The sequence below is a fragment of the Cetorhinus maximus genome, chromosome 27 (genome assembly GCF_964194155.1).
Source record: "Cetorhinus maximus chromosome 27, sCetMax3.hap1.1, whole genome shotgun sequence".
NCBI lineage: Eukaryota > Metazoa > Chordata > Chondrichthyes > Lamniformes > Cetorhinidae > Cetorhinus > Cetorhinus maximus.
Genome location: NC_135905.1, coordinates 3748733 through 3773662, shown reverse-complemented (window position 1 = coordinate 3773662; position 24930 = coordinate 3748733). Strand labels below are relative to the sequence as shown.

Here is a 24930-nt window from a genome sequence, read left to right as displayed (position 1 = left end):
GACCTTAGTTTAGCATTACAGCCAAATTGAGATATCTCTAACAATACAGCATGCCAGCATTAGCCTGGATCATGTGCTTAAATCTCTGGACTGAGATAACCACAATAATGGCAAGAGTCCTACTGCAGTGGGTCAGAAACCAGTAATCTGGTGCAGTCTGATGGAACAGTTCCATATGAAATTAGTTTGTGCATCCTAATAACCGTCATAATGGGCAAGGTCCTCTAAGAAGGTGGATGTGAGAAATGGGAATAAAACAAGCAGACAGAGCTAAATTTTCCAGCGACATTGAGAAGATATAGGGCTTTGGTGCCTGCATGTGTGCCATCAGGATGCCTGCCAGCACTATACTCTGAGAGTTGGCCTCCTGCCCGTCGAAATAAAGATGGTAAGCGAGAGGCCCAATCAGGGATCCACAGCACAGATCAAAAAGCAGCACCACAGGTGCAGGGTGGGGAGTGTGATGCCACCTCAAGATGGAGGCATTCTGGCAAAGATAAAAATAAAGAATGGCCACAGCTGTCAGGCCAGCAAGGCGTGGTGTGCCCCTCCACAGGATTGTTTGGTTATGGCTATGGCTCTCTGATCCCCGTGGCTCCGTGACATAGGGAATCATACGAGGTGTCCTGTCAGCCGGAGGCTGCCTCCAGGCAACTGCCAGGCTTCAGCCTTAGCAGGGAGCTTATCCAACAAAAATATCTTGGTGGCATCAGCAATTTTCCACCCATTGGCAGCTGGGTATCTCGTGCAAATTTGTCCCCACATCTGGCAAAACTGCTTGCAAGTGGGAGCGCACCAGGGAAGTGACCCAACGTGCCATTTTCTCATTTTGCGCGCAGCCTGCATCGGAAGGACCGTGAAAATTCAGCCCGTTAGAGCACAGCTGTCCAACCCTGACACGCTTGCATCCAGAAAATCTGGGGCCTTAAAGCCAGGCAGTTCAGTCCTATTTATTCTTGCAGTAGACGGAGCGCCCTGTTTGAATTTTGTGGGCCCTGAGTTTTGAAAAGAGCTGTTTCAACACAATCTAGACTAGCACTTGTGGTAACTCTGCTGCCTCGTTGGTGGCTAAGGCCTCAACTCAAATTAATGGGAATATATTTATAGTTGATACATGAGATTACATGTGCACTGAAGCCCATCTAAAATATCCAACTCGGCTAAATCAGGACAGAGTACGGTCCAAACTATTGGTCAGTGGGGGCTCAGCTACTCTCAGAATAAATCCACTGAGCCATCAAGGAAGGTTGGTTAATGCTTTTAATCTTCATTTTTGCATGCTTACTTTGTGATGCACTAAATATTTCTAAGTCTGACCATTTGAATGAAATTCTCATTCCACTCTTAATACTAATCAGTTGCCTTATGCTGCATTGTGCATTTGCTTTGTGTAACATGATTGCGTATGCTATGGAATTACAGATATGATGGGCCCCAAGACTGTACATACTGAGAGACTGCACATACTATGGGTTTCAAGATAGCGTATACTATTGAAGGGTGGCTGAGTAACACACATGCGCATATCAAAAATAATGACTGAAAATAAAGTGAAAAGGGAAGGAAGGATACTTTGCTTAATCAATTGAGTTATAAGCAAAACGCGGCATTTACAATATACTTGGTTACTAAGTTACATTATCAAATTCAGATGTGTTATACACCCAACTCCAGGAGATTGAAATTACCCCATTGTCTGCAAATGCACCAGAACCCCTCGAATTTGTTGAGTGATTCATTTTTCCTACTTCAACTGTTATCAAACCAGATTACTAATTGGATCCAAGAGCTCATTATCAGTTTTGCAGCATAGTTGTAGAGATAGATTATTTCAGTGATGAATTTCTTTGCAATGTTTTACCATATTTATTCTTCATTGTCCATTAACACTACTGCAATAAAATTAAGTTCATTAGCTAGGATAAGATTAAAACTCCACCTTGCTCAATGCTGGAAGGTTCTTAAAAATGTTGATTTATTGATTTAAATAAAAGGACACGAGCAAATGGCTAAACTTCACAAACCCTAAACTGATAAAATGTGCTTTATCGGTTGAATTTCCAAGGAGGCTCTCCTGTTCCATCACCGTACTTTTGGGTGAGTGGCTTCAGAAACTCAAAATGAAAACTCCTTTTACATTACTTTCCTTGGGCTTCTGGGGCTCCTTGAATTAACTTTGACAAGTCGGAGGATCCCTTATGCAGCACTGTGCAAGCTCTTAAATCCTGAGGATCAGTTCCTGATGACAGCCCATATCAGATAAACTCCTGCTCTGCAGCACTATAACAGCCAATGGAGCACAGTCAAGAATAAGCAGAAAAACAGCTATCACAATTACCCTGTTCCCTCTCAACGACACCGAAGGACTACTGACCACTTAGGCTCGAGTGACGACTATAATAATAACTCTCTGCAGCAATTTCTGATCGACAGCAGTAAAATCTTAGGAATGTGTTGGGATAACAAAACGGTCTCCTGACTACCCTGAGGTAGTGGTGACTTTAATGGATCCTGGAGCCAAAGCAGCTCGCAGCCACCTTGTTAATAGATTCGCTAGAAGGCAAAGGATTAGGGGCTTGACAAAAGAATGACCATCAGGCCAGATAGCCTAAAGTTTAGGTATGAAAAAAAGCCAAAAAGGACTAACAGAGAAAAAGAAAAGGGAATTGGAAAGCATTAGAAAGTTCGCAAAAATTCATTTCAGAGAGGTGTAACAGTCACGACAACTAAGTAATGCAAGCTCCTGAATGACAAGTATAGGATAATAGTTAAACATAGAAGATTCCTGATGATCCAGGAATGAAAGACTGTAAAGGACTAGTTGAAGGCATGATCCAAATGCAGCAACCAGCCACCACATGAATGAACAGCCCAGATAAGTCAAGGGTGCACACCTTTTACTAATATCCAACATTGAACATATGACTGCTACCAACTATACTGCTATCCAAACTACATTAGAATGTGTGCAACATAATCCTCCAAACTAATTGCTGAATTAAGAGATGCTATATTAAACTAAACCCAGTCAGAGCTGACAGACTGAGCTATGTTATGTTAACCTGAACCCAGCTAACCCTGTGCTATTGTAGGTATGAAACCCAGTCACCGCATTATTTCTGATTACTCCCATTACCAGGTTACCTCAACATTTTGGTCAGGTATATAGAAAAATTGTTAGGAGCTACAACTTTGAGCTGCTCATCACTACTTATCTATGATAAACACAACATACAGTAAACTCTAGACATCAAGATTATTCTGATATCTTCCCTGCATCCGTGATACACTGTTTGGTCAGGATTTTCAAGCTACTCATCACCAGGGTATGGGTGCAATGTCCTGTGATATGAATTTTTCAATCGTGATGTGGACTTGGGCCTGAGAATTAAACATTTCAACCGACAGCTCCACTGATCCCAAGTGGCCATTTCCTTGTGTGGGGCTTTGCACTAAATGTTAGCAGGATATTCCACTACAAAGGGTCTCACAGTCTAGCACAATCCAGTCCACAAGACATCCAAGCTCATATCTCACATGCCACCAGACAGCAAGTGCGAATCCTGACCGATTTTAAACCCTTCCTAGCACAATCGCAGAGGTAAAACACAGCTCTGTTTCTTCACACAGGGCTGACAGGCACAGACTGCTAACTTTGTACCACAACATACTTCGCATTGCTTTCAGCTGTATCTAATACCTGAACTGGGCAGGTTATAGAAGAATTCATTAGAACTGGCATCAACTCAAACACATCCAGCAATATGTCGACACTCCAACACATCACTTGCTCATAACATAAATTACAAAACCACAGCTCAACGATCCTCCTTCATTTTCACATGCGCTTCTGGAATCTTGTTTTACAGCTAAACTTTAATCAAAATGTTTTTGTGTCAATGAAAATGGTTTAATTCAGTATTGCTTACCCTGCATCCTGGGCCTCATGAGCACGAATTATTGATAGCAAATTATTGTGTTGTAAAAATTCACAAACAGCTGGGTAACTGAAACACAAAGGTGACCAATTAATATCCATTTAAAATGTCAAAAAACTGCAATTGAATGCACATTGACAAAGCTGTGCACCTGCCCACAAACTGCACCTGTAGAAATAGGAGCATCCCCGCACTGTATTATGGCTGAAATGTTCTTGTGTTTTCTCATTTCCAAAATCCTCTGAAGGATCCGACCACAACAAGTCACACATTGGCCCAAATGCAGGTGGCTCCTTAAACCTATCTAACTGCAAAGAGACAAGTCAGGAAAACAAGAGAGTCAATAGTACTTATCAAACACAACAATTTCAATTGATATAAATCAGAAACACTTCCAGACTAGACAGCTCCACAAAACTGACCATGACCTGGATTTTAACCTGGGGGCGTGTTCCTGCATCTCACAGGAGGGCCCAACATTAATTCAGGGAGCTTGGTTTTGGGGAGGGGCGGGGGGGGGGTTGGAAGGCGCAGTACACCTGATGCTGGTTAGGGGCAACAGGGAGGGAAGAAAATTAGACAGATCACAGGGTGCCTCCCTTAACCTCCGGAGTTTCCCAAGGCCTGCGAAAGCCAGCCGCCTATGTACAACGATTGTTAAAATGAAGGCATGCAACCCAATTATAATATTTAAATGACCAACCAGCTTCCTGCAAGGTGGCTTGCCCCTCATCCCAACTCTGTAAAAGTAGGAAAAAGGGTGGTTTGGTTCCCATTTCATGCTTCTTGCATTTTAATCTCTAATATGACCCCAACCCCATTTTTGGGAGTTAAAATTCAACCCCAATTCGTGGTATAGGATTTAAATGGCTCAGGCCATAGCACTAAAGGAGTTCTTAAAGGGGTCCCTCAATTTATTAACTTACTCCTTCAGTTCCATGTTGCTACGATGCTGTTGGTGGGTCAGTTCAGTCATCTGATACACCTGCTGGGTTACATTTGTCAAGAGCTGAAACTGAGTGGCCCACGTTCTACTCTTGTCATTACTCATTGGGTTTAGAGGTGAAAATAAATGTTAGCTTTGGCCAAGACTACATCAGACTGTTATTGGATACAAGATAGACAGACAATGATGGAAACACTCAGCAGGTCTGTCAACATCGGTGCGGAGAGTTAATGTTTTAGGTTTAGATGATCTTTCGTCAGAACTGGGAAAAGTCTAATGCAAGATCTTTTGAGCTGAAATGTTAAGTGTTTCTGCACAGATGCTGCCTGGCCTGCTGTGTATTTCAAGCATTTTTTGTCTTTGCTTTAGATTTCCAGCATCCACAGTACTTTGCTTTTCTACCAGTCTAATATACTTATGGACAGTAAATTATTAGCCTGGAAAGCGATGCAGATTGGCAATTTGAGGGCAGTGGTGACATTGACTGCCATTTATGCTGTATGGTGAAGGTTGGCTACAGGTTTCCTTGCAGCATATAGCGCGGTTCTGCCGAATCTGTGCCTGTGAGGGTAGGTCTCCGCAGAAATTGCTTGGTACTTGAATCCATGTCTGAGCCAGCAGGTAGTGGGAGGTACGGGCAGCTCTGGCTCCAGAGCCAATTCATCTCACTGCCACTCCTTCAATCTTTCCCCGCTTCCATATAACCTTGCAATCCCCATACCCTGCAAATTCAACTGCAGGGAAATAAAGAGCATGCCTTTAAGAGATCCCTCTTGACAGCGGATATCTGTGTCAGCTTTTTAATAGTGTACATACATTTTTATTGTAGGCAATGCCCCATGGTGCCTTTCAGAGAGGAAATGGCTGTCAAGCATATTTTTAAAAAAAGTTATAACAAAGAGCATGATCAGAAAGACGTGCCTTGAAGAGGCCTTTAGAGCTGGGACAGATATGGCAAAGAAGGGGTATCAGGAAGATGATCATTGCCGGGACTCAAAAGGTGCAGCGTCTTCCACCGACGGCATAGCGAACTGAAGCAAAGAGTTGCCGGAACTGAAGAGAACAGAATGGGACATAGGCTTTGTCAATTTACAGGTGTAGAGTGGGGTTAGACAGGGGATATTTGTAGACAACAACTTTTAATGTAATTGTCAGTGGGATACTGCATGCATGGCACAGGACATGGGCAGTGCAGGTTTGGCAGAAAGTTTGACTTATGCTCAACATGGTGTCAGACAGCAAGCTGTCAACATAACATTAGTTATGCAGTCGGGGTGGGGGGGGTTTAAAGAGAGCGCTGGATGCCATCTGTCCACATGTGAAAACTAAGCAGTGGTATTAGCTGGAAAAATAACGAGGACCAATTGGGGTATTGGGAAAATTTTGACCATGCCACAAGTACAACTTAAAAAATACTTAGGTTGAGATTTAGTTCTTTAAAAAGGTATCTTAGTATGCAAAACACAAAGAATGATTACAAAATATAAACATTAGTAACTGTACACAGTACACCAAGCATACAGTTACTGTGTTTAATAACTTACCTTCTGCTTGCCGCCTCTCCTTCTTGCCTACCCTGCTGGCCCTCCTGCTTGCCACTTCCCTCCCCAACCTCCTCTCTGATCCTTCTACCTGCCGCTTCTCTCTCAACCCTCCCCGACTCCCAGCCCCTTCTGCTCGCTGACCCTCCCACTCGCCATATCTAATTCACTTGCCAATCCTCTCACCTATTCCTTCCCCCTCCCCCTTATAGCCCCCCCTCCTGTGTGTCTCCACCCTCCCGCTCGCTACCTCCCTCCTCCCTCACTCTCTCCAATCTCCCGCTTGCTGCCTCTGTCCTGCTCGCAGGGCCTCTCCCTTGACACTCCCCCACCACCCCCCACCCCCACTCATCCCTCCCACATACCAGCTCACTGATCATCCTGCTTGCCGTGTCTCTCTCACTTGTCACCTCCCTCCTGCTCATTGTTTCCCTCCCCGACCGACCCTCTCCTTCACTGTAAGTGAGGACTCAGGAAAGGGGCAGCGAAAGAACCTAAGAGATCGGGGCAGGAGTATGCCAGTCAGCCCCTCAAGCCTGCTCTGCCATTCAATAAGATCATGGCTTATCTGATCATGACCATAACTCCACTTTCCTGCCTGCACCCCATAACCTTCGACTCCCTTGCAAATCAAAAATCTGTCTAACTCAGCCTTGAATATATTCACTGACCCAGCCTCTACTACTCTCTGGGGGAGGGATTTCCAAAAATTAAGAACTTTCAGAGAAGAAATTCCTCATCTTCATCTTAAATGGGAGACCCCTTATTTTTAAACTGTGACCCCTAGTTCTAGAGAAGACATCCTCTCAGCATCTACCCAGTCAAGCCGCCTCAGAATGTTTAAATGTTTCAATAAGATCACCGTCATTCTACGAGTATAGGTCCAACCTGCTCAACCTTTCCTCATAAGTCAAACTCCTTCATCCCAGGAATTAGCTGAGTGAATCTTATCTGAACTGCTTCCAATGAAAGTCCCTCCTTAAATAAGGAGACCAAATCTGCACACACTACTCTAGGTGCAGTCTCATCAATGGCCTGAAAAATTGTAGTAAGACTTCCCTACTTTCACATTCCAGCCCCCTTGCAATAAAGGCAAACATTCCATTTGCCTTCCTAATTTCTTGCTGCAGCTGAATGCTGACTTTTAGTGATTCATGTACAGGGATCCCCAGTTCCCTCTGTACCGTAGTCTTCTCTGGTCGCTCTCTGTTTAACTAATATTCTACTTTTCTACTCTTCCCGCCAAAGTGAACAACCTCATTTTCCCATTTTATACTCTACCTGCCAAATTTTTTCCCACTCACTTAACCTATCCAAATCCCTTATCCCTTTGTAGGTTTTACGTCCTCCTCATATCTTGCTTTCCTACTTTGTACTGTCAGAAAATATGGCTAAAATACACACTGTTCTTTCATCCAAGTCATCAATATAGTTTGTAAGTAGTTGAGGCCCTAGCACTGATCCCTGTGGTACCCCACATGTTACAGTTTGCCAGCCTGAAAATGGTCCATTTATCCCAACTCTGCTCCCAGTCAGTCGACCCTCTCTATCCATGCTAAAATATCATCCACAGCACTGTGAGCTCTTATCTTGTGCAGTAACCTTTTACATGGCACCTTATAGAATGTCTTTTTGGAAATCTAAATACATTACATCTACTGGTTCCTCTTTAACCACGCTTGATTGTACCACATCCTCGAAGAACTCTAATAAATTTGTCATTCGCAAAGCCATGTTGACTATGCCCAATAGTATCATGATTTTCTAAATGTCCTGTTACTACTTCTTTAATAATGGATTCTAGCATTTTCCCAATGATGTTAGGCTAACTGGCCTATAGTTTTTGCTTTCTGTTTTGAATAGCATATTGCAATGGTGGTTTTCCAATTTGCTGGACCTTTCCAAAATCATGGGAATCTTGGAAGCTTGCAGCCAATGCATTCGCTATCTCTGCTGGCACTTCTTTTAAGATGCTAGAATGCAGGCGATCGGGTCCAGGTGATCTGTCAGCCTTTAGTCCCATTAGTTCTCCCATTACTAGATTTTCTACAATTTTTGGAATGTTTTGTGTCTTCTACTATGAAGACAGACACAAAATACTTGTTCAAAGCCTCTGCCATTTTGTTTCCATTATTAATTCCCCAGTCTCACCCTCTAAGGGACCAATACTCATTGAGCTATTCTTGTCTTTTTTTTTATATACTCGTGGAAGCTTTTACCGTTTTTATATTTCTAGCTAGTTTTCTCTCATACTCCCAATTTTTCCCTTTTTTTTGGCCTTCCTTTGCTGGTCTCTTTAACTTTCTCAATCTTCTGGCATAACCACTAATCTTTGCAGCACTGTGCATATTTTCTTTCAATTTGATGCCACTCTTAACTTCATTCGTTAGCCACGTTATGAAATATCTCCCTAAATGTCTATCACTGCTTCTATACCACCATTCCCTTTTAACCCAATTAGCCAGTCCACTTTCGCCAACTGTGTCTTCATACTTTTGTAATTGCCTTTATTCAGCATTTGAGAGGAAGCAAATGAGTGATGGGGCGGGAGGGACACAACAGGCAGGAGGGGCGCAGCAAGAAAGATGTGTGGGCTGGGAGCCGCCTGAGGGCTACATAGTGAATAGCATTGCTGTGAATCATGCCATTCAGAAACAACAAACAAGGAAAAGTCAGAAGTCAAGGATGGAGCCTCGGGCTATGAGAGCAGCAGCAGGCATCATTGCCAGAGATGCTTTGGTAACATAGGGGCAGATAAACAGTGAAAGCACACTAGGCATGTCCATGGAAAACTTGAGCATTTAGGGAGGTGGCAAGAACACACTGAAGGAACTTGAGTAAGAGGTGTTCAGAGAAGGGGCACAAGTTTAAGAGGATGGAGTTATTCAGCATGGGCTCGTTGAAGAGGTTCAAAGCAGCTCTGAATGAAGGGAAATGATGCCTTTAAAGGGAGGTGGTTACGATGTCAGTAAGCACCAGGGAAAGAGGAATTTCTATTTCATTGTCTGAAAACTTGAGCACAACAAAAGAAGTTACAAAAATTTGACACGGGAAAGAAATCAGGTCTACTAGAAAGTGGGGGGAAAGGAAGGATTAGTGAATAAGCACTGATCAGCTGAATGGGCTTCTTGCACTTATTCAAGGGCAATGTCCTCGGCTGCTTTTTCCCTCCTGCGGGATGGAGAAAGTAATCCATTCACATGAGAAAGTTAAGCAAATGAGAAGGAGCGCACTTCTGTATTTTAGTTATCGCCCAGGTCCATGGGAAAGATCAAAACATTGATCAAAATTCCAAACACAAGGTCTGAAATTTCTGCAGATTTCGTAAGGTCATTTCTCCTCATCCCTGTCTGAAGTGCTACCACTGCAACGGCCATTTATATTATGGATATAAACGTTGCATAATATACTTACTTTTCTAATATCTTCTAAACTATGAATTTCTGGTGAAAGCCCTCCATGAACACAAAGAAACTGTTGGTTTAGAAGTGCAGCAAGAGGAAGGCAGTCAAAAGCGTCCATACACGCATCGTATACTCTTTCGGAATACTTGATTTTACCTATTTAAAAAGAAATAAGGATTAATATTCTGGTCTTGCATACTAAATAAGTATGCAATTAAATATTCATATTTACCTCTGGTAACATTTACTTTCATGCTTCTTCCCCTCCCAATACGATCCCTTTTGTAATATTAACCCATAGGGTTTACTTGTTTCCAAGCAGAGTCCTTCAGCTTCACAGAGACTACTATTAATCTCACTAATCATATATTGAAGAAAGGATGAATCTGAAGCCAGTCTTTTCTTTAAGCCAGGTTTATTTCCAAGACTGCAGAGTAATGGCACAGATTCCTCTTGTTCCCCCCAACACCCATATGAACTTGTTTTTAGACTCTTGCAATGATTCCCTAATCTTTGCCTAATTGGGGACAGTTGCTCTTAATTACCAACTTGATTCTGTCCTCACCTAATGTCCATACACGTGAAAATTCCAGGAGTGTGAGCCTGGCAGATTTCACTACCCACCAGCTCAGACACAAGGGCCAAGTGTAGTGCCACCACTGCCACCATGACAGATCAGCAAACTCAGACTGGGATTGAAACTGGGGCCTTCCTGCTGTATGACACAGGTACTCTCAGCCGCAAACCAGCTCAGCCATACATTTTGTAGCGTGCCAGAAGAAATATTTTCCCCATAAGGAAAAGACTCCACTACTGTAAAGCATTCTACATTCAGAGCCAATCATCGGGAACAGCTGCTCCACATAGCGCAACAAAGACCAGGATAAAAGGAGGCCCTGAAAAATTTGACTGGGATGCACAAGTATTGAACAGCTGTCCAACCTGGTTGTTACCAACTTGAGGGGTGCAGGAGAAACCTTCCCTATTAACTTAAAGGCAGCTCACAATTAAAATCACAACTATTCAATTCAATGTCTCTGTGACCGGGCTACAGAGACTGTAGATCAACCATTACAGGCTCCATGCAAATATCACAGTGTTATTGTTTGCCCATCCTTAATAACTGCAGAACTGCATGGTCATCCCAGTTCACAGTAACCACAGGGCAAAACCCCAGAATACGGTCTAGTCATTACAATCACCCAGAACACTATACAGCTACAGGATACAAGTGACAAAGCTTAACCTTAAACTATGCAATATAAGCCTAACAGTTACTTACATTCTTGTTTAAATGTGAAATATTCTGTGAGGTGTCGGCATTCATGATTCCCGCGCAAAAGGAACAATGTATTTGGGTATAGAATTTTAAGAGCCCACAAGTAGAGTACACACTGTAAAAAAAAAAACACCGAATTAGGATTCAGGTTAGCATACACATATAGGCACCCCTCCAAAAGAAGCTGTGAAATACTGGAAATGTTACTCATGAGTTAGACAGGTTATAGTTTATTTCCAATAATTCACTGATGTAACATCTACTTCTTTTGCACCAAACATCTTGAGTGATGATTTTTATCCACCTTTTGTTTTAATGTTGTGGATGGACATTCGTGCGAGGCAATGGGAAAGACTTACTGTTTTAGGTCATTCCTGCTAGCATTAAACATTCCCACATCAAATTGGTGCAACCCCAGGAGTGAGGGCAGCAATGGAGGGTGGATTCAGTGGGTGGTGCAGGTGTTGAGTTGAGAGGGAGGAGTTAAGTGCGACAAATGGTTTTGTCTACAATAGTTTTGAAGACTCTGACAGGTCTGCAGAGCTAGGAAAATTGTGCACATGTGTGTAATGCAGCCTCAGCCATTGCTGCCTGGGAGTTCATGACTGGACCACAGTCTGGGAACTCCTGCATTAGACACTCCCAGAGCAGGTACAGCAGATATAGAGTTAAGCACCCTCTACACTGTCCCATCAAATTCTCCCAGCTCAGGCACAGCATGGTTTTGATACAGAGTAAAGCTCCCTCTAGTAAGCAGAGACCACAAAGTGAAGTGTGCTAATATCAGAGTGAGATGGGAAGAGCACGTAATGACTTTTATAATGGATATCTGGTAAGAGGCAAGTAAGTTTTCCATTTACATAGCAGCTTTTATAAACTCAGCACAAACCAAGGAACTCTTACAGGAATTAAGTACTTTTTGTGAAATGTAGTCACTATTGTAGTGTAGCAAACATGGCAACCAATTTGCACACAGCAAGGTTCCACAGGCAGAAACGAAGCAATGACCAGGTAACATGTTTTATTGATGTCTATTGAGGGATAATAAATATTGGCCAGGACACCAAGGAAAACTCTCCTGCTTTTTTTGAAATACTGCCATGGGATCTTTTACATCCACCCGAAAGACAGGTGGGGCCTCAGTTTAACATCTTACCCAAAAGACGGTGCCTCTGACAGTGCAGCACTCCCTCAGTAGTGTTTCATTCTGGATTATGAGCCCAGGTCTCTGGAATGGGGCTTGAACCCATAATCTTCTGACTCAGAGGTGAATGTGCTATGAACTAGGCCACGACTGACACCCAAGAGTGGGAAATTATTGGCAAGGAGGAGATAATCTGTGGATAGTAGCACAGCAACTGTTTATTGAACTGAGATTTTAAGTTTAGATTATAAAATTCTGCTTCTTTTGTCTGGGTAAATAGTGTGTTACTTGGCAGGAGCACAATGCCAGTTCGACAAAAAAGGATCAACAGGAGAGGGGGTGGCACAGTGGTATTGTCACTGGACTAGTATTTCAGAGACCCAGGGGAATGCTCTGGGGCAGAGCAGACGGCGAAATCTGAATCCAATAAAAATCTGGACAAGTCTGATGATGACCATGAAACCATTGCTGACTGTTGTAAAAACCCATCTGGTTCACTAATGTCCTTTAGGGAAGGAAATCTGCCATCCTTACCTGGTCTGGTCTACATGCGACTCCAGATCCACAGCAATGTGGCTGACTCTTAAAAAAGCCCTCTGAACAAGTGCAATTCTGGGATGGGTGATAAATGCTAGCCTAGCCAGCAAAGCCCACATCCCATGAACAAATGAAAAAAAGGAATGACTAACTTCAGTTATGTGGAGGGAGTGCAGAAGTTTGTTTTTATTATTGCAGACAAGGCTGGTGGGAGATCTAACACAGATGTTTAAAATTTTGAGGGGTTTTAGTAAACATGGAGAAGCTTTTACTAGTGGGCGAGTTGGTAACCTGACAGTGAATTAAGATAATTGGCAGAAGAACCAGAGGGGAGATGAGGAGAATTTATTTTAAAATGCAACAAAATTATAATAATTTGGAATGCACTGCCAGAAAAGGATGATGGAATCAAATTCAATAGCAATTTTCAAAAGGCAAACGGGTATACAAGTGTAATGGAAAATTGGCAGGTCCAACGGAAAAGGGGAGAGTGGGTCTAATTGGATAACTCTGCTAAAGAGCTAGTCCAAGCACGATGGGCTGACTGGCCTCCTTCAGCACTATTTGATTTTATAAATGTTTCTATCAAGAGGAGCACACCAATACTAGTGGGCTTAGTTAAACTAAAAACATATGCATACATTTTAAAGTTGGAAGTGGTTAGCTATGTTGACAAAACACAGTTTGCCCAGCAGTGTCCGTTAGTGGAAAGCTTCTAGTGAACACAGTGCGATCTTATTCAAGGGTCATCCAGGCTCACACAAGATCTCAAGGAGTGGCAAGCAGTCAGTCTAACCATTCTTGTGAACTTTACTTATCAAAATTTCTGTAATCATAGCCCAGTTGACAGTTAACTGCCTGTCAACTACAAGTTAGGTGGATATTCCTGGTGTTTTGTTGGCTCCTGGGTGCTTGGATATATTAACATTTTTTTGTACCAACTGGAAAAGATTGAAGATGACAGACAGCAATCAGTTACCGTGGCCTCTGCGGGACTCAATACTATAGGCAGAGAGAGGTCCAAAATTCTGAAGGATGAGTGTAGATTAAGAAACAGGCAGAAGATCAGAGCTTCACAGGTGATAATCTCTGATTTACTTTCCCATCCATGTAGTAAAATGGCAAGATTAGGGAAATTAATGCTTGTTTAATAAGCTGCGAGAGCAGAGAGGCTCTATTCCGTTAGGCATTAGCACTAATACTAGGACAGATGGGAGCTCTTCTGAAGGAGCATGCAAATGTATTTTGGCAACATTCTTAAAAAAGGAAGTTATGAGATATTTAGATCAGGATAGACAAGGCCTGGGAAAATAAAACCAACCAGGAACAGCTAATAATGAAGGATGAAATAGTTGCTGCTAATATTCATGCAGAAACAATATAGCCAAGGGAGGAATAAAATAAAATGGACTAGAGAAATACTGAAGAGAAGGCACTGAGGAGAAGTACAATAGTCATTAAAAACAAAGTGTTTAAAAAATCATAAACAGGTTAAAATTTCGTGTATTGCATGAAATAAACTGGGGAAAGTGGAAGCAATTATTTTACTCTCTTCTGCAAACAATAATTGATAATTAATTTTATATCTGAGATTGCTAAATTTTTGTTAACTAAGGTATTAAGAGTTATGGCGCAAAGGTAGGTATGCTGCGTTAGGTCACAGGTCATCTATGATCCCATTAAATCAGGTCTGTCCAACCTTCTCGCGTGGGGGGGAACCACTTTTCAAGATTTTTCTCACTCTAGGGGCCAATGAGCAAGTGTTGGAAGGAAAAGCTTTGGTACAACAACAAATAAGAATTTCAATATAAAACTAAGGTACAAAAAGAAACAACTTACTGACCAAAAAGACAATGAGAAATAATAGGGCGTGTGTGTGTGGGGCACACTCCCAGTCTCAGGGTGTTCTCTCATCCATCCTCATGGTAGTGTATGGGGATGAGGGTGAATGAGATACTGGGAGTGAGATGACTGATGGACGCATTCTCTCTCTGTACATCCCCCCACCCCCACCCCCACCCCCCGCCCCATCTCACCTCTCACCCCCACTTTCATATATCCTCTCAGTTTCCAATCTCTCACTACGTCTGCCCCCTGGGCCACCCACCCTTCCCTTCACGCCACCACCCCCAGGCCATCCGCCCCTTCACACCCCACACCCCCGCCCCCAGGGGCACCCAGCCCTTCACGCCTCTGCTCCCTGGGGCACCTGCCCTGGTACCTCTGCCCCCTGGGCCACTCGCCCCGGGCCCCAAACTCACCACTGCTGGTGTTTGCTGCTCCTTCAATCACAGATTGTTTCTCTCCCACATTTGCTGCTCACATTTGCTCACAGTGAGCCTATCAGCAGCAAATGTGGGAGAGAAACTGACTGTGATTGGAGCAGCTTCTCCATGCAGAATCTTCCATTCAAATTTACCTGTTTGACCGGCATTTTGAAAACTAGCTCCGGGGGTGCATAGAGGGGCTTTGTGGGCCGGGCTGTACGTTGGACAAGCCTGCATTAAATGGAGGAACATGTTTGATGGGCTAAATGGCCTACTCCTGTTTCTATGTTACAGGAAGATCTAGACTCAAGTAGGAACCTGGCTCTAAAACTGGATGAGAATGGAAAATAAATATGCAGAAGGAATGGAGAAGGTGAGGAAAAGATAAGATAGGACTTGGAGTGGCAACAGTGGTAAAACAGGGAACACATGCTGATGTAGACAAGGAAACAGTAGAGTTAATATAGTTGGAGCTCAATGATAATGATGTTACATTTTTAGAATATTTTACAAACCTCCAAATTGTGTAAGGAATCAGGTTAGAGAGACAAATTGAAATAAACTTGTTTGGGAGATTTTAATTACTTCTTAATTGAAACGCAGCAGCTAAACAGGAAAAAGGGAATAACATTACTAAAACGTGTATGGGATCTCTTCCTCAAGCAGTACCTTAAATCAGCCTATAGGGCAACGGTGTTGTTAAATCTGGGAAACTGTCCCAAAAAGGCAAGGTTTAATTCAGATAAATTAGCTGATCCCATTAAGGGAGTGGTTAAGGTATTACAACTAGCTCTGGAGCCAGAAAAGCTAGCCAGAGCACTCCCACTCTTAAACACTATGCATTGATCTCTACTGGAGGGTGTGCCTGTGAGAATACCGGGTGGGAATAAGGAGAGACTGACCAGCCTGGAGCCACACAGCACAGCCTACAGAACTGTGCCCCATTAAGTTTTGGCCAGAAACTTCTCAATCCGAGCAACACCAGATTTGATACGTACTGACAGCCTTCATCTGAAAAATCTCCCCCTCCATCACAACAGCTGAAGGTGTGTGAGAGCGAGAGCGAGCAAACAAGCGGGCGCTAATGGCTTGGATTTTAGAATAATAAGAATAATACTGATGCTATCAGCACTCACTATCAACATGCGCGCTTAAACACAGAAATCTGAAAATCTATTCATATTGATGAAGATCATTGGTGGTTTCCCGAGGAGTCTATGTTTGAAAAGAAGAAACCCCCCACAACACTTACAAGAGAATAGTGGCAAATCGTTATGTTCCGAAACTGAAACAAATTGTATATTCAGGATATTTCTGCTGACACCACTTTTTTGGGGCATCCCTCCTGTGTCAGAAGGGCTGACTCTTGCTGGGGTACAGAATTCAGCATTGGTAGTGGCAATACTGTGCTTCCTTGACCAACTGGTTAGTCGTGAGGGACCTGGACAGCAGACTATTCAACTACCGCAGGCATAATGGGCAAACTTCATCCCTGTTTTGATCCACATGCAGATCTGTAAGAGGCACTAAACAGCAATCAGCAGCAAGAATCTTAACCCAGGTTCAACAACACAACCAGAAACTAAACATGATATTCTGCAATGCAGCTCAACTGCAGAACAAAGGTAGTATGGTTTGACAGTCAATATTTGATAATGTCTAATGTAATGTGATTACATAGAAAGCAACTTGTTTTAGAAAGAGAACTAAACAGACTGATACATGCTCAAATTCAATAATGAACGTGCAAGCACTTCGTAAATGGCTCTTTTATACTATTTTCCTTCTTCTCCATTTATTGTGCGAAGCAAAGTTTGCTGATGAAGGGATTTTACCAGTCCTGCTTACCTCTATGCTGAAATATCCTCGGTCCACATAATCGCCAAGGAAGAGGTATCTGGTGCTGGCTGGTGACCCTCCCACTTCAAATAGCTTCATCATGTCAAAGAACTGACCATGAATGTCACCACATACTAGAAGACAACAGCTGCATTTTAGACTCAAATCAACATTTATCATCAAAACACCGATAGATACTCACCCAGAACATCTATCACATAGAAATGTACCCCATTCATTTTGTGGCTTAAATAGGTAATTAATGTAATTAGCTACAGTCCATAAGGACCACAGGCATTTCTCTTCATTAGAGACATCCCACTGGGCATATACATACATAGCTTGAGGGGCACTATTCCACAAGCCTGGACAAGGTGAGGAGATAGGCCTCCATGAACTATTACAGTTGGTACAGGGATTGAACCTGTTCCATTTCTGCATCACATTCTAGCCATCTATCCAACTGAGGTAACCGACCCCGTGCTTAAATAACCATGAAGTTAAAACGTCATAAAACATGACACAAATAGCCACAAAGTTTAAATCCCAACAGTAGAACTGCTAATTCTACACTTTAAATAGAATCATTTGAGACTTTTGTTTTTGTTTATGACATCACATTTAAAATGGCAAACTCCAAAATATGAAACAATGATAAATCAGCCTGAAATGAAATGGATAAAGTAATGTTAACCTTCAGGCTGCTACTACTCATCTTACACTCAGTGGTGTCTGTTGGGAATAGTTTTAATGCAAAATTATAATTTGCTTAATCAGGCATCAGTCAAATGATTGCTTACCATAAGAGGCTTAATCTAGATTGTGTGTGTGGGGCAGTGAGAAGAGCAATTACATAAATCACTTATACTAACAGTGTAGCTACCGTAAAATAAAAGATCAATTGTCTGAACTTTTTCTAGTGCATGGCAGCTGATGCAGCATCTGTAGTTCCTTGCAGTGATCAGTCTTGCTGACTAACTTCTCAACTAAGCTGGGAGCAAGAAGAAAAAAAATTAGAAGAGTGTCAAAACACAGGATAATTTTCAATTTATGCTTGTGCAGTACTGTGCCCTTCTCCAGCTTCATTAAATCCTACTTCACTAGGAATCTAATTTGTTGCAAAGAAATCTCCTAACCTTATTGAACACCCACAGTCTTCCGCTACACAGGGTGCAAAACATAGAACGATCCATCCTTCGTAAACTCATTTAAAACTATGAAGTCTTGGGTTCCACCCTAAGTTTTAACCATTCTTTCGAAAAGCTGACCGACCTGCTCCATACTTACAGTAGCTTCTAGTTTTATTTTGAAGCTTCCAACATACATTAGTTATCTATTTATCTTTTTAACTTTACCTTTGGCGGTATCTATGGAGAGCTAAAAAAAATAAATGGCACTGAAAGGTGAATTGTGACAAGTTAGCTGCGCGCATGAAGAGCTTTCATCAACCTGGGTGTCCGGCACTTGATAACTCAGCTCAATAAATTTACTTCAGAGATCACTCAGCATCCAGTGACAATCAGAGAGTGTACAAGCCCCTAGCTCACAAAATGCTTAGGGTGCAAGGTATTTGAGGAATGCAGGTCGCAGAAACCAAATGGGAAGGGAATTTATTATTGCCTCAAGAATCTGATTACTTTTTGAAAAATTCACAAATCGAAAGTATATTTTCATTTCAGTGAGGCAGACTACTCAATCGGTTCCTTCTGCTCGGAGTGTCAAGAGAAGGAACAGCAAGGCATTTTCTGTCACCAGCAATATCTTTTCAGGCCAGGTCCTGACTAGAACCACATTCAATCTTGCTATGGACGGTACACAAATCCAAACGTGGAGAAATTTTATAACTCTTCTTTATACTATGAATCAGAACCAGTAGCCAGATTATCAGTGATGAGTGCATGTTTACCTCTGACAGGAGAATCTTACAGCACAGGAGGTCGTCATTGGGTCTATCTGTGCCTGCATTGGCTCTTTGAAAGAACTATTCACTATTCCCACCCCGCCCCCCTCATTCTTTCCACACAGCCTGAAATGTGTTCCTTTACAATTAATTGTGGGCTTTGCTGGTCAGTACTAACCAGTTATTTAACCATCAAGGCCAAAACTGATCCAGATCTCAGTGGATCTTCGGTTAAGTCAATTTTCCTGTGGGGGTAACAGAGCAAAGGAAGAAAATCTGACTGTCCTTTTCACTGCATCACACAGGGTACAGAGGCCAATTGTTACCCTGGATGACTTGTACTCCAGGAGGGGAGGTGATGGCTTAGTGGTATTGTCGCTGGACCAGTAATCCAAAGACCCAGGGTAATGCTCTGGGGGCCCGGATTCGAATGGTAGAATTTGAATTCAATAAAAATCTGGAATTAAAAGTCTAACGATGACCATGGAACCACTGTCGATTGTTGTAAAAGCCCATCCGGTTCATTAAGCCAATTGTAACAAACCACTGAAAAGGACCACCCAGCATCGACCAAGGCACCGGAAACGACAACGGCAATCAGCCCTGTCAACCCTGCAAAGTCCTCCTTACTAACATCTGGGGGAAGAGCTCTCACACAGACTAGTCAAGCAACAGCCTGACATAGTCATCCTCACAGAATCATACCTTACAGATGATGTCCCAGACACCACCCTCACCATCCCTGGGCAGGACAGGTTCAGCAGAGGTGGTGGCACAGTGCTATACAGTTGGGAGGGAGTTGCCCGGGGAATCCTCAAGAATCGACTCCAGACCCCATGAAGTCTTATGGCATCGGGTCAAACATGGGCAAGGAAACCTCCTGCTGATTACCACGTACCCGCCCCCTCAGCTGATGAATCAGCGCTCCTCCATGTTGAACACCAATCGGAGGAAGCACTGAGGGTGCAGAATGTGCTCTGGGTGGGGGATGTCAATGTCTATCACCAAGTGTGGCTCAGCCAAGCTGGCCAAGTCCTAAAAGAGGGAGCTGCTAGACTAGGTCTGCAGCAGGTGGTAAGGGAACCATCCAGAAAGAAAAACATACTTTACCTCATCCTCACCAATCTGCCTATCGCAAATGCGTCTGTCCATGACAGTATCGGAAGGAGTGACCACCGCACAGTCATTATGGAGACAAAGTCCCACCTTCACATTGAGGATACCTTCCATCGTGTTGTATGGCACTACCACCGTGCTAAATGGGATAGATTTTGAACAGATCTAGCAACTCAAGACTGGGCATCCACGAGGCGCTGTGGGCCATCAGCAGCAGCAGAATTGTACTAAACACAATCTGTAACCTCATGGCCCGGCATATCCCCGACTCTACCATTACCATCACGCCACGGAATCAACCCTGGCTCAATAAAGACTGCAGGAGAGCATGCCAGGAGCAGCACCAGGCATACCTAAAAATGAGGTATCAGCCTGCTGAAGCTATAACACAGGACTACTTGCGCGCCAAACAGCATAAGCAGCAAGTGATAGAGCTAAGTGATCCCACAACCAACGGATCAGAGCTAAGCTCTGCAGTCCTGCCACATCCAGTCGTGAATGGCGGTGGACAATTAAACAACTCACAAATCTCCCCATCCTCAATGTTGGAGGAGTCTAGCACATCAGTGCAAAAGATAAGGCTGAAGTCAGAAGTGCCGAGTGGGTGATCCATCTTGGCCTTCTCTGGAGGTGCCCAGCATCACAGATGCCAGTCTTCAGCCAGTTAGATTCACTCCATGTGATGTCAAGAAACGGCTGAAGGCACTGGATACTGCAAAGGCTACAGGCCCTGACAATATTCCAGCAATAGTACTGAAGACTTGTGCTTCAGGACTTGCCATGCCCCTAGCCAAGCTGTACCAGTACAGCTACCTGGCTATGTGGAAAATTGCCCAGGTATGTCCTGTACACAAAAAGCAGGACAAATCCAACCCGGCCAATTACTGCCCCATCAGTCTACTCTCCCTCATCAGTAAAGTAATAGAAGGGGTCATCAACAGTGCTACCAAGCAGCATTTGCTTAGCAATAACCTGCTCACTGACGCCCAGTTTGGCCACTCAGCTCCTGGCCTCATTACAGCCTTGGTTCAAACATCAACAAAAGAGCTGAGCTCCCAAGGTGAGGTGAGAGTGACTGCCCTTGACATCAAGGCAGCATTTGATAGTGTGTGGCATCAAGGAGCCCTAGAAAAACTGGAGTCAATGGGAATCGGGGGGAAACTCTCCACTGGTTGGAGTTATACCTAGCACAAAGGAAGATGGTTGTAGTTGTTGGGATTCAATCATCTCAGCTCCAGGACATCATTGCAGGAGTTCCTCAGGTTAGTGTCCTCGGCCCAACCATCCTTAGCTGCTCCATCAATGACCTTCCTTCCATCATAAGGTCAGGAGTGGGGGTGTTCCCTGATGATTGCACAATGTTCAGCACCATTCGCGACTACTCAGATACTGAAGCAGTCCATGTCCAAATGCAGCAAGACCTGGACAATATCCAGGCTTGGCTGACAAGTGGCAAGTAACATTCGTGCCACACAAGTGTCAGGCAATGACCATCTCCAACAAGAGAGAATCCAACCATTGCCCCTTGATGTACCTGAATCCTCCACTATCAACATCTGAGGGTTACCATTGACCAGAAACTGAACTGGACTAGCCACATAAATACTGTGGCTACAAGAGCAGGTCAGAGGCTAGGAATCGTGCGGTGAGTAACCCACCTCCTGAATTCCCAAAGCCTGTCCACCATCTACAAGGCACAAATTCAGGAATGTGATGCGATACTCCCCACTTGCCTGGATGAGTGCAGCTCCCACAACACTCAAGAAACTTGACACCATCCAGGACAAAGCAGTTCGCTTGATTGGCACCCCATCCACAAACATTCACTCCCTCCACCACTGACGCACAGTAGCAGCAGTGTGTACCAACTACAAGATGCACTGCAGGAATTCATCAAGGCTCCTTAGACAGCACCTTCCAAACCCACGACCACTACCATCTAGAAGGACAAGGGTAGCAGACAGATAGAACCTGGAAGTTCCCCTCCAAGCCACTCACCATCTTGACTTGGAAATATATCACCGTTCCTTCACTTCGCTGGGTCAAAATCCTGGAACTCCCTTCCTAACAGCACTGTGGGTGTATCTACACCACATGGACTGCAGCGGTTCAAGAAGGCAGCTCACCCCCACCTTCTCAAGAGCATGGGCAATAAATGCTGGCCCAGCCAGCGAAGCCCACACCCCATGAATGAATTTTTAAAAAACTAGCCACACCCCTAGCCAAGCTGTTCCAGTACAGCTACAACACTGGTGACTGTCTGACAATGTGGACAGCAGGACAAATCAAATCCAGCCACTTACTACTCCATCAGCCTTCTCTTGATCATCGGCAAAGTGATGGGAGTGTTATCAAGTGTTAACAGTGCTATCAAGTGACACTTTACACTGCAATAAGCTATTCACTGATGTTCAGTTTGGGTTCTACCAGGGCCATTTGGCTCCTCATCTAATTACAGCTGTGGTCTAAACATGGGCAAAAGAATTAAATTCCAGGGGTGAGGTGAGAGTGACTGCCTTTGACATCAAGGCACCATTTGACTGAGTGTGGATCTGGAAGCCCTAGCAAAATTCGTGGGAAAATGCTCCACTCGTTGAAGTCATAAATAGCACAAAGGAAGATGGTGGTGCCTCTTGGAAGCCAATCATCTCAACCTCAGGGCATCGCTGCAGAAGTTCCTCAGGGTAGAGTTTTAGGCCTAACCATCTTCAGTTCTTCATCAATGACTTCCATCACAGGGCAGATGTGGGACGTTCGCTGATGATTGCACAACGTTCAGCTCCATTCACAGCTCCTCAGATACCGAAGCAGTCCGTGTCCATATGCAGCAAGGCCTGGACAACATTCAGGCTTGGGCTGATAAATGGCAAGTAATACCTGCGCCACACAACTAATAGACAATGGCCATCTCCAACAAGAGAACACCATCTCCCCATGACATTAATTGGCATTACTATCGCTGAATATTAACTTCCTGGAGGTTGCCACTGACCAGAAATTTACCTGGACCAACAATTTAAATACTGTGACTACAAGAACAGGTCAGAGACTGGGAATTCTACAGTGAGTAACTCACCTCCTGACTCCCCAAAGCCTGTCCACCATCTGCAAGGCACAAGTCAGGAGTGTGATGCAATACTCTCCACTTGTCTGGATAAGTGCAGCTCCAACTACACCCAAGAAGCTCGAAAGCATTGAGGACTTTTTTTTTAAATTAATTCATGGAATGTGGGCATCACTGGCTAGGCCAGTATTTACTGCCCGTCCCCAATTTCCCTTGAGAAGGTGGTGGTGAGCTGCCTTCTTGAACCGTTGCAGTCTCTTTGGTGTAGGTACACCCACAGTGCTGTTAGGGAGGGAGTTCCAGGTTTTTGACCCAGCGATAGTGAAAGAACGGTGAAATATTTCCAAGTCAGGATGGTGAATGGCTTGGTGGGGAACTTCCAGATGGTAGTGTTCCCATCTATCTGCTGCCCTTGTCCTTCTAGTGGTCATGGGTTTGGAAGTTGCTGTCGAAGGAGACTTGGTGAGCTCCTGCAGTGCATCTTGTAGATGGCACACACTGCTGCCACTATGTGTCGGGGGTGCAAGGACTGAGTGTTTGTGGATGGGATGCCAATCATGCGGGCTTTGTGCTGGATGGTGTCAAGCTTCTTGCCTGTTGTTAGAGCTGCACTCAACCTGCATGGTTGGCACCCCATCCACCACCTTAAACATTCAGTCCCTCCATCACTGTGCACAGTGACAGCAGTCTGCACCATGTAGAAGATGCACAGCAGCAACTCACCAGGCTTCCTTCGACAGCACTTTCCAAACCTGTCATTCTCTAATGTCTAGAAGACACGGGCAGCATATGCATGGGAATGTCTATTATATGTATCGTATATGCATGGAATTGCACTATCTGCAAGTTCTCCTCTTAGGTACACACCATCCTGACTTGGAACTATATCACTGTTCCTTCACTGCCGTGGGGTCAAAATACTGGAACTCCCTTCCTTAACAGCACGTGTACCTACACCAGATGGGCTGCAGCAGTTCACTGATCAGGCTCACCACTACCTTTTCAAGGGCAATTATGATGAGCAACAAATGCTGGCCTTGCCAGTGACACTTTTTAAAAATTCATTTACAGGATATGGGTGTCGCTGGCTGGGCCAGCATTTATTGCCCATCCCTAATTGCCCTTGAGAAGGTGGTGGTGAGCTGCCTTCTTAAACTCACTATCAATGAAAGAACAAAATTAGCTAATTTCACACTGACCTTCAATCAATACTGGGACCTTTTGGCTTGTATGGTGTAGCTCCTACACCCATTCAGCTATCTGGCAAGCACTAAAAATGCATTTAAACAGTGAATTCTTAAGTTTAATGATCTACTTTAGAAAAGGAGCCAAATTCCAGAGTGGCGGCCTTAGGGCTAAAGAGGACACCGCGCGCTCACACAAAAACGCTACATTGCCTTAAGAAATTCCACTGGACAGCAATATTAAAATAGATCATCTATTTCAGCTGAGCTTTGCCTTAACTAGGTTTCTAACAGGAGTGAGAGGGAGGAGAGAGAAGGAATATAACACATTTAAATCAGCAGGCACAGGAAGTAAACTGGCATCATACCCGTTATTGGTGCTTCCACTTCAATCATGGTCTTTTCTCTCCGCAGGATTTCAGCTCCATCATTAATAATTCTAAGTGCAATTTCTTCCTCTACCCGACCTTCTTTAATTAAATGATTTTTCAAAATGTCCACCCTAGGTTTGCCATTGACGTCGAAGACCTCCTCAGATGTTAAGCGATGGGTTGGTGGAAAGGGGACAGCTGCAGGAGGGAGGCACAGAGCAAAGAAAAATGTGTTAATTGCTTCTGAATTAAAATGGGATGACACTGAATCAAAAACCAAAGGCAATGCAAAACAATGTATAGTTCCAATGCTGAACGAGTTGGCAATGTGGGATAGGGAAAGGATGAGACAAAAATATATCACAAACGTCTCTCAGCGTCAAATATTGAAGAATTCTCT

The 24930-nt window shown here is 43.8% G+C and overlaps 1 protein-coding gene and 1 non-coding gene across 4 annotated transcripts in view; both read right to left on the bottom strand.

Moving 5' to 3' along the window:
- The window catches only part of LOC144668507 (serine/threonine-protein phosphatase 2B catalytic subunit beta isoform), a 47989-nt gene extending 23267 nt beyond the window's left edge, over positions 1-24722 (bottom strand). For 2 of the 3 annotated variants that reach the window (XM_078530546.1, XM_078530547.1), the window contains exons 1-6: positions 24528-24722; positions 16905-17029; positions 11112-11223; positions 9840-9985; positions 4107-4246; positions 3930-4007 (exon numbers count right to left, since the gene is read on the bottom strand). In XM_078530546.1, the coding sequence (XP_078386672.1) occupies positions 3930-4007; positions 4107-4246; positions 9840-9985; positions 11112-11223; positions 16905-17029; positions 24528-24555 (629 nt within the window). In that variant the 5' untranslated portion in view covers positions 24556-24722. Of the gene's footprint in view, positions 1-3929; positions 4008-4106; positions 4247-9839; positions 9986-11111; positions 11224-16904; positions 17030-17778; positions 17887-24527 lie in introns of all 3 variants that reach the window. The other variant, XM_078530548.1, reaches the window with a different exon arrangement.
- LOC144668725 (small nucleolar RNA SNORA84) lies at positions 10859-10996 on the bottom strand. Its single transcript, XR_013573549.1, has one exon. It is a non-coding gene; the product is annotated as a small nucleolar RNA SNORA84 (small nucleolar RNA).
- Positions 24723-24930: the final 208 nt, after the last annotated feature.